Below are 10,383 nucleotides of genomic sequence, written 5' to 3'. Positions count from 1 at the left end.
CTCCCAAAGTGCTAGGATTACAGGTGTGAGCCACCGTGCCCAGCCATTACTTTGGTTTTTCTAATATGAAAAATAAAGTAATAATGGTACTGGTCTCATAACGTTATTACGTGATTAAATGAGATAACGCATGTAATATGTTTAGAACATATCTGGCATACAGTTCTAGCACAGAAAATATTTGCTATTGAACAAGAACAGAAAAAAAGCAGGACCTTGTGCCAGCAAAGCATATGACTTCCCCTATTCCTGTATTCTTCAAGAGGTCTTGCACTGAATCAAGCAGATCCTTTGAAAAAGTAAGACATCAGCCTCAGTAAACAGATTCACCTAGTGACAATAATATAGGCTTTGGAACTAGGCAGCCATGAGTCAAACTTTAGTGAAGCCATTTATAAGCTTGATCTTTCTGAATCTCAGATTATATGTTTGTAAAAATGAGGTTAATACTACCCACCTCCCAGGATTGTGAAGATTAAGATAGATTTCTAGTTGCAGACACTTAGCACATTTTACATAAATAAATGTTGACTAAGTGTTCTTGGAATTGAAATCATGGTAAGATTTTACTCCTGGTGTCATTTTACCCCTGTGGGATTCTGCTTCTTCTCTGACCTCAACTTAGCTGTGAATTCTATTGTCTCTGCTGCTAGACTTTACTAACATTAACCACGTTGATTTTCATGCCTGGAGAGAAGAGGGATCATGCAGAAAGGAATAGAGTACAGGAAGAAAAGGCTGCAACAACCATCACAACACCCTGGAGGGCACAGGGAGAGAGAAAAACTTCTGCCAGGCATTGCTGAGGTAGAACACAGGTAGTACTCATCAACCTTGGTTCTGTTCACCCAAGCATCAAGTCCAGAAGACACTCCTTGCTACTGTTTCTCCTCTTTCTCGGTGCCTCAGTCCTATCATGTAAGGAAATCAGACACAGGAGAAAAAAAACAAAAAAAAAAAAAAAAAAAGAAGAAGAAGAAAAGAGAAACCTCCTACATAAAAGTATGTTAAAAATCTATCTCTCTGGATGCTTGGTTCCTTTCTCGTTCTTATTATCTGATAGAAGGCCACTGACACCAATATTGGCCTAAGCTAAAATTGGTTTTCTTTTTCAGAGATTGTAGGTTGATTCTAGGTTGCAGAAAAGGGAAAATATTTTGCTAGAGGCTGTAGCATGGAATACAGATTAGGTTGGTGATGTCACAAAAGAGGTTTTCAACAGTGTCAGCAGAGGCTGTAGTGATGACTAAGGAAGTTGATAAATGGCAATATCTGAAATAGCTACTCGCCCTGAATAGGCAGGTGGAGAATATTAGTTACACGTGGGACAAATCCCATTATGAGACATATCATCACAACAAGAATATTTCATTCTAGATTTTAGAATCCCAGGTTTTGGCTCACTTTGGTCAAGAAACATTATAAATAATTGAGTTAGAGACAATTAAATGTTAGCCTCTTGGAGTGCATGGCAATTGGTTTTGACCTCCATACTAAAATTCACAAGACCACGGACATAAGTCAAAACAGGTCCCCTTCGTCTCCCTAGTCACCATCTCCGGGGCTAAAAAACAGACTTGAAATGGGTGCCAGTTAGACTACAGGAAACAGGATCTACAAGCACCAGGAGCTCATCTATGGCTATCTGACATCGCCTGGGGACACCTCACTCTCTGGCAGGCTCCTGCTGGCTGGAGATTGTTAACATCGCCAATCAGATGTTAATTGAATGCAAAGGAATAGGAAATAAATTATGGTTCTGAAGGGGCAGCTGGAAAGGTGCTGGGCTTCTCAGACTCGGACCTACATTCCAAAGCAGGCCTAAAGCCAAGCATACTCCTTGCCAGAGGAAACGGAAAGCCCCTCTCCCATTTTCAGAATCAGGCTGGAAAACACGGCTCCCAGAAGGTAGGGTTAGAAAACAAGAGCTTGCGTGGCGGCGCCCTGTGATCCCTCGAGGAAATAGGAGAGAGACAAAGAGGGCCTGCTCCTGGGAAGCCCTAAATTCGAAGCCAATCCTTCCTCCTAGATATGACTACAACTTTAAAGAGCAGAGCGCACACCTCCCCTCCCGGATCTCTAGGGCAAAGGCAGGTTCGAGGGTAAATATTTCTAGTTATTCAATTTATTCAGTGGCTAACTATTTATTTTGTGGGTACCAGACACCGTCATAATCGGTTACGTCCTTCCCTTAATTCTCATAATTCTGAGATTTGTGTAATGAACCCCCTATTATCTTTGGTCTACCCAGGGCAGCCAAAGAGGCGCAGAGAAGAGTGACAATGTGCCCAGCAAGCGGCGGGATCAAAGCCTGGGTCTCTAATTCCCAGGCTGGAGATTCTGGGCTGCCTGCTCCTCCTGCACGGGGCGAAAAGCCCACCTGAGATCCGAGCGGGCGGCCGCCCCACTCTCGCAGGCTCCATACACCCGCCACTACCCGCCTGTACCACCTGCAGCCGGCAACGCAGCCTCCTCGCCGGTCCCGCAGGGCGCGCTGCAGGTGCGCGGGGCGTCCCGAAGCCCCGCCCTCGCGTCCCTGCCCAGCGCCCAGCTCCTCACGCTCGGTGCCCGCGCCCCGCAGCGGCAGCGCAGAACGCAGCGCCTCCGCCAGAGCCCGGGAAGCGCTCGGGCGAAGAGGAGGAGCCAAGGGTACCGAGCGGGTGGAGTCGGGAGCCGGAGAGCGGTGGAGGCGGATTTCCTGGGCCCGGCCGTCTGGCGCTACCATGGCGTTTGGCAAGAGTCACCGGGATCCCTACGCGACCTCCGTGGGCCACCTCATAGGTAAGGAGGCGCGGGGAGAGACGCCCAGGCGGGCAGGGGACCGTGGGATCCTTTCCTGCTTGATCCATTCTCGGCCTGCAGAGGACGGAGTTAGTCCAACTTGGAAAAATCCTTCCCCTCCCCCCGCAACTTTCCCAGGGCACCCGCATTCCACCCGGCCCCCTTTCGTCGTTTCCTTCTTGGCCAACTCACTGTAGAACCTCAGTCCTCAAAAATGTACCTTCCTTTCGATGCCTCCTGGGGAGTGGAACCAAACAGGTGAACCGCGGGAGTCAGGCATGGAGTGTTTGGGCCTCCACGAGGAGACACCAGAAACTTCTCGGCCAAGGGAAAGTTATTCCTAAAGGCACATTCTCCAGGGCACGGTATTGTTATGCCCGTTTTACAGATCAGAAGAGGAGGCTCTGGGAGACTAGGAGACTAAGTGATGTGTCCTTACTGTGAGGGGCAGGTCTCCCGAAACCAGTTTTCTCTAGTGCCAAGCTTATACAACCTGGATTGCTTTTCTGGGTAAACAAAGAGAATGAAAATGCTTGGCAATGGAGTGAAGAGGAGGGGAACAGAGGAGCCATCTGGGGCCACGGAGGTCTCTCGCAGGCCACTAGGGACTACACCAGCATCCACCTAAATGATTTCTCTCTCCTCCGGATGTACCTTGCATGATGTATGTAGAAGCCAGTGATTGGACTCTTACCAGCACCAGCTCACTGCTCCCTCTTTTCCCTGATTCCTCCCTTGGGAATTGGGTGTGGCACGAGTGCATATTAATGCCAGGCAAAGTGTGATGATGTCAGGAACTTAGTGGGGTGATGAAATCGTGAGAACCTAGTAGTTGTAGTAAAGAGGCCCAGATTTGGAAAATTTAGATCACAGCTCTAGTAACTGCTGTGACACCGAACACACCACTTAAACAGAACCTTAGTTTACACATCCTTATAAGATGGTCAGAGTAGCTACCATTGAGGAGATGCTTTCCCTTAATGGCTGTGCTTTGTTGGATATTGGAATGAACCTCAAGCAGAAATGGGTTCAGACTGTATTTTCATAGGCAAACGAAACTTCAGCAATTCATCTGCTTAATTTTTAAATTCTGTAAACATGGACTAACTGTCAGCTATGTGCCTGGACCTGGATCAGGCACTGGTGAGGCCAAGGTGAGACGTGGTCTCAAACCTGAGGGAACTCACTTTCTTGTAGGGAAGACGGGCACAGTTTTGTGTGGCACCTTTGCAATGCAAGAAAATGCAAAACACACAAAACTTAGGAGAAGGGAGAAATGAATTCTGCTGTGGCTTTTGAAGGGTGAATAGGAGTTTTCTAGGAAGGTAAGCTTTGTCCATTCGGTGCCAAATTCGTTTTTTGTTGTTGTTGTTTTGTTTTGTTTTTGTTGTTTTTTGAGACGGGGAGTGTCACCCAGGCTGGAATGTAGTAGCTCTCGGCACACTGCAACCTCCGCCTCCCGGTTTCAAGCAATTCTCCTTCCTCAGCCTCCCGAGTAGCTGGGACTACAGGAACATGCCACCACGCCAGGCTAATTTTTGTATTTTTAGTAGAGATGGAGTTTCACCATACTGGCCAGGCTGGTCTCAACCTCCTGACCTCAGGTGATCCACCCACTTCGGCCTCCCAAAGTGATTGGGATTACAGGCGTGAGCCACCGGGCCCGGCCTCAAGTGGTTCTTTTCCTTGATTGAAAGCAAGCTAAACTTTGGGGTTCCCCCAAGCAAGTCCTTATTCTTCCCCTTCTCTATCTTTTTTGTTTTTTTCTCCATTTCCCCCAGAACCCAGTGTTTTCATGCTTAGGGATCTTATCCTTCTCTTAGGAAAATGTTAGCGCATTCATACTGAGTGTTCCATTACCCTTTCCAGATAACATCTTGTATTCTTAAAGGGGCTGTCTGGAGAGGGAAAGATGCCTGATTATCTAATCATAGGGTTCCAAGTGCAGAAGCATTCTGGTCAGCCTGGTGCAGCTGTGGTTAGTTTAGATGCTTATTATTATTAGTTCGGATAGTTATCCAGCGCCAGTTTGAAATAATTAAGGCTGATAGTAAAAGTGTATGCAATGGAAGTTTTTACATAGTTGAGATAAGCAGTGTCTTTGCAAGTATTGGTTGAAGTTATAATAATTGGTAAAATTAGAAGGAATCGTGAGATTAAGATGATAGGAGAATAAACGTATTACTTTTATTTGGAGTTGTGCCAATGTTTTGGCTCCTAAGACCAATGGATTACTTCTCTCCTTTAAAAGTTCTTTCCTCCTGTCCCCCCAGAGAGTAAATTATTTTTAAAAACAAACAGTGGGACCAAACAACCTAGATTTGAATGCCAATTCTACTTCATACTGACTGTATAACTTTGGTAACTTCCTAACCTCTCTGAACTTCTATCTCGTCATCTCTAACAGTGGGTTAAATGAGATTGCATATGATGAAATACTTAGCACTATGCAGTTCACCTTGTAGGTAGCTGCTCACTAAGGCCTAGTTCCCTTCTCTGAAAGCCAGGCAGGCGGAGATTTAGCTGGCCTGTCCCGGGCCGGTGGCCAGGTGTTGTGCTTGCGGTCTTTATTAATAGGTCACTCATTACTGTTGCTGCAGCAGCGCTCTGAGCTTGGGTTCTGATTGATTCCTGAATACTGAGAACGGTTCCAAAAAAAAATCACTTTGCCCTTTGGCAATATAAACTTAATGACACTTGCTAGTACAGTCTAGGCAGATTATTTCAGGAGTACCAGACATTTTTTATTCTGTTGTAGCTCAGACTCAACAGCTTTTTCTTGGCAGAAAAGGCTACATTTGCTGGAGTTCAGACTGAAGATTGGGGCCAGTTCATGCACATCTGTGACATAATTAACACTACCCAGGATGGGTGAGTACAGCATGGTTTCCATGTATTTGCCTCTGATAAGAAGCATCAGAACTACAGCACGTTTTCTCTTGCGAATGTTTCGGTTTTGTTGTTGAAAGAGTGTTTTCATCATTCATTAGGCGCCCTCTATCTTTTGAAGACTTGTCAGGTTGAAATATTGGGGCAGCTGCTTGCTTCAACATGTGGAGTATCCATAAATCCACTATAATTTTTCTCCTCTTGGCAGTTTCTTTAATAGTTTCAAATTTTGTCACTGTGAAGCTCAAATTCCTTCTTTCTAAAAGATTGAAAAAGGCCGGGCGCAGTGGCTCACGCCTGTAATCCCAGCACTTTGGGAGGCCGAGGCGGGCGGATCATGAGGTCGGGAGATCGAGACCATCCTGGCTAACACGTTGAAACCCCATCTCTACTAAAAAATACAAAAAAAATTAGCCAGGCATGGTGGCGGGCGCTTGTAGTCCCAGCTACTTGGGAGGCTGAGGCAGGAGAATGGTGTGAGCCTGGGAGGCGGAGCTTGCAGTGAGCAGAGATCACGCCACTGCACTCCAGCCTGGGCAACAAAGCAAGACTCTATCTCAAAAAAAAAAAAAAAAGATTGAAAAAGAGAGATTGTTTCCTTCTTTAGGAATATCTCCAGCTCCCAGTGCCAGTATTTGATGAAACCGTCAAATATTATCAAGAAGCTGGTTGACTCCTTGTGGTGACCTGTTTCTGGGCAATTGTTTTTAGTAACCAGGAAACAATCTAGCAGTCTTTTTTCCTCCCTGTCACAGGACAATTTTTTTCCTTCTGAATGTCAACTCGTCTATGTTTAAGCTGTATTCTTATAGCATGTGCTATCTTTTGTTCTTAAACTTCTTAAACTTTAGAGAATCGAAGTTAAAAAAGTCATGAAGAAGAGCAAACTGGTTTGCTTGTAGTCAATTACAAGTTATTCTAAGGAACACAATTCTGGTAATTTTCCTGGGCATATTAAAGTGATAACTGACAGTAAAAGAGATTTAGTCTAGCTTATGTTGATAAAGAAAACATTAAACTTAATTATTGATTATAAATAAATGGAAAGTGCTTATGGTTAGTACTTTTAAGTGTGTATGGTTTTTTCCTATAATCCTATTTACCATGTTTAGTTCCTCTGGGAACATTTTCATTGATAATACCAATTCATTGATAATACAAAAAGAGAATCTTAAAGTAAATTTGGACACGTATAAACAGTCCTTTCTTTGTAACATAAAATTGTGGCGTATTGGCAGCTGACCTAGTTTGTTGTAATTCCTGTTACATCCCCTTGTCTATGGGGTGCTCAGGAAATACTAATAGTTTTAATAAAAATGATAACATTCATTGTTTTGGAAGTTGCATTTCCTATAAATTGGTTCTGTGCATTGATAGAGGGATACAGGAATGAGCACATTTCATGGGTAGTACTTTCTAGGTAATAGTCTTGTACGAAAATATTTTATTTGATTCTCATAAGGGGGTAGGTGGTATTGTCTGCCTGTATGCATGAAGAAATTTAGGTTCAAGAAGTTAAGTCATTCGCATAGGGTCCCACAGTAGAACCAAGGCCTTAGTTTTCTGCTCCTTAGCCATTCCTCTCTCCAAATGCATGTTGCTTTTCAGAGAGACTGCTTGTTTTCAGCAATGCCTAAATTGGTGATTTCAGTGTATTTATTGCCATAGGCCAAAAGATGCAGTGAAAGCTTTGAAGAAAAGAATTTCCAAAAACTACAATCATAAAGAAATCCAACTTACCTTGTCAGTAAGTACTTTAATTTTATAATTAAGACTCGAGGATTTCTCAAGCTATAGTTACATTTTTAATCCTGGGTGAAAAATAAGAAGCAAGTATTCTGAGAAAGCTAATAGGTTAGCTAAGAGTTGTGTACAGTATGAGTTAAAACTCTTCATTTATGAGAATTTCAGAATAAAGAAAGTTTAGTTGTTTATAATAGTATTTAATAGCATTTAATTTCATGGAAGGAGCTTGTTCCTGAAAAATCAATTTTTCTTGGTCAGGAGATAGGAATTCGTGGTTAACATGTATTATACATGGTGAACTGATCAAGAAGTTTGTGTATTGGCTGGGTGTGGTGGCTCATGCCTATAATCCCAGCACTTTGGGAGGCCGAGGTGGGATGATCGCTTGAGCCTAGGAGTTTGAGAACAGCCTGGGCAAGATGGTGAGACCCCGTCTCTACAAAGTGTTTAAAAATTAGCCAGATGTGGTGGCCTGCATCTGTAGTCCCAGCCACTTAGGAGGCTGAGGCAGGACAATCACTTGAGCCCAGGATTTCAAGATGGCAATGAGCTACGATCATGCCACTGCAACTCAGCCTGAGTGACAAAGAGAGACCTCAACTCTTAAAAAAATAAAAGTTTGTGGCTGGGCACGGTGGCTCACGCCTGTAATCCCAGCACTTTGGGAGGCCGAGGCAGGTGGATCACCTGAGGTCAGAAGTTCAAGACCAGCCTGACCAATATGGTGAAACCCTGTCTCTACTAAAAATACAAAAAGTAGCCGGGTGTGGTGGCGTGTGCCTGTAGTCCCAGCTACTCGGGAGGCTGAGACAGGAGAATTGCTTGAACCCGGGAGGTGGAGGTTGCAGTGAGTCAAGATCGCACCACTGTCCTCCAGCTTGAGCAACAGGCAAGACTCCTTCTCAAAAAAAAAAAAAAAAAGTTTGTGAATGTATTAATTAACCATAATTTAAGATGAGAATTGAAATTTTGAAAAATACCTCCCTGTTAGCTTTCTACCTCACTTGAACAGCTTTGTGGAATCCTGAGATGCTCTCAGCTCATTAAATTCCAACCAAGTTCTGCTGCCTGGTGTGATTTGGAGAATGTTCTATGTTGGTTTAAGCAATTCTCCTGTGTGTTGTATTGTCTGTGATTTAAGTGTGGACTCTTATTTGATGTGTTCCCATTTTCCCACCATCCTTGGCAATATGACCTCTTCAGTCACGTTGGTGAGTTGTCCTTTTTACTTTAGTATGTGTTGCAAGCCCTGCCTGCTGCCTGAGAGTGAGCTGTGTAGCTTTCTGATTTATTCTGCACGCCTTTGTTTATCTCAGCCCAGCCCAAGACTGTGCATGGTCACGGCACTAATCAGCCAACATCACACTGCCTTAGGAGCATTAGTCTTTATCAAGAGGACTTTGGGGCATATGTGAGCATAGCTCCTGGTTTCTAGTTACATGTAGAAGAAAATGGACATCTTGCATAGGCTCACTGAATAAGCAGAAATGCAGTGAACGGTCTTCGTGATTTGATCATTAAAGAAACCCTTCACATTGGGATCTGAATATAGTTTTAGAGGCATTTTCCCCCTTCACCTTTTTTGTTTTTTTTTTTTGACCTCTCACCTGTCCTTAACTCTTGGAGGTCACAGAATGGAGGAGACTGTGGAGAGAGGAATGAGGCACTTCTGTAGAAATCCCAGAACGATGGGTCACTGATAGAAATGCCTGCCACCTGACCAATGCTCTTGACAACCCTGTGAAGTAGTTCTGTTATTAACTCCATTTAACAGATGAAGAAATTGAGACTAACAGAAACTGATTTATTTCCAAGATGAAAATGGCTATTACATAGCATAGGCAACATTTGATCCCAGTCCTCAGATTCTGAATTCCATGCCCTTGCCTCATGCCACTTTGTTTCTCAGAACGAATCAAGCCTCTTAAAAGAGCAGGCTACTGTGTTTCCTTTGTGTCTTTAGTTTCTTCCTATGTAGTACAGGGCCAGGTATATCAGATGTTGACTGGATTAATGATTAAGCACCCCACCCTCATACACACACTTAATCCCGTCTCTCCTAATATCCGGGAAGACTCAAGGGCTAGTGGAAGGTACTGTATAACCAGAGTAGAAAGATGGATAGATGTGCCCTTTTCCTTGGATTTTCTTTAAATAGGCCTTTGACTCTTCATATCTTCATGCTGATTTCTCCAAGGTATGTATTTAATGGTCCAGTCACCTCACCTCAGACTACTCACTGCCTTGGAGAGGTATGCTTAAGACCTCATAACTGACTTTAATATTCACGTAAACCATTCACCTAGTACATCTGGGATATCTTAAGGGTGCCAAAGATTAGGAGAATTGAGTAAGGAAGAGAAGGGCAGAAGGTGAATTTATGCCCCCTTCTCTATTTCAGCATGGGGTATTATTATTTTGCTTTTTACAGGTGTTCATCACCATTCATAACAGTTTGCAACTTTCTCCATTGTGCCCAGCCTACTTGATGTTTCAGTGGTTGCTTCTTAATCCCACCTCCATATCTTCTTCCATCATGGTTCCCTCCCTATGAGGATGGACCAGAGACCCTCCTTGAGGAAGCTAGGTTATTCCAGAGTGTTGTGCCTCTGGCCCTCTGTTTCTCTTTGGGCTTCCACTCTTCCTTCTCATCAGGTAGTCTAATCTGCTCACTGCCGTTCCCATTATCTGTTCCACCTCAGATCTTTAGCTCCCTTACCTTGTGGTTTCTGTCCAATGTGTGAGAACAAGAGAATCTAAAGTCTGTGCCTAAAAACAGGCAAGAGTCACAAGTCAGAGGTCAGAATACACCTTCATCCTTGGGGTCACAGTACATTAAAGTCAGGAAAAACACCTGGCTTTTCCTTGGATTTTCTTTAAATAGGCCTTTGACACTTCATATCTTCATGCTGATTTCCCCAAGTTGTGTATTTAATGGTCCAGTCACCTCATCTCAGACTACTCACT

At 43.9% G+C, this 10,383-nt stretch overlaps 1 protein-coding gene across 10 annotated transcripts in view; it reads left to right on the top strand.

Annotated features, from left to right (window-relative positions):
• The first annotated feature begins 1,226 nt into the window (after positions 1–1,226).
• Positions 1,227–10,383, top strand: part of TOM1L1 (target of myb1 like 1 membrane trafficking protein) — a 67,195-nt gene continuing 58,038 nt past the window's right edge. The window contains exons 1-4 of one of the 10 annotated variants that reach the window (XM_054456396.2): positions 1,227–1,302; positions 2,257–2,781; positions 5,568–5,652; positions 7,339–7,417. In XM_054456396.2, the coding sequence (XP_054312371.2) occupies positions 2,724–2,781; positions 5,568–5,652; positions 7,339–7,417 (222 nt within the window). In that variant the 5' untranslated portion in view covers positions 1,227–1,302; positions 2,257–2,723. Of the gene's footprint in view, positions 2,103–2,251; positions 2,782–3,174; positions 3,446–5,539; positions 5,653–7,338; positions 7,418–10,383 lie in introns of those variants that run through there. The other 9 variants (XM_054456397.2, XM_054456400.2, XM_054456399.2 and 6 more) reach the window with 9 other exon arrangements.

Source organism: Pongo pygmaeus, chromosome 19 (genome assembly GCF_028885625.2).
Source record: "Pongo pygmaeus isolate AG05252 chromosome 19, NHGRI_mPonPyg2-v2.0_pri, whole genome shotgun sequence".
Taxonomy (NCBI): domain Eukaryota; kingdom Metazoa; phylum Chordata; class Mammalia; order Primates; family Hominidae; genus Pongo; species Pongo pygmaeus.
The sequence above is the reverse complement of the archived record's forward strand: the minus strand, read 5'-3'. Positions and strand labels throughout refer to the sequence as shown.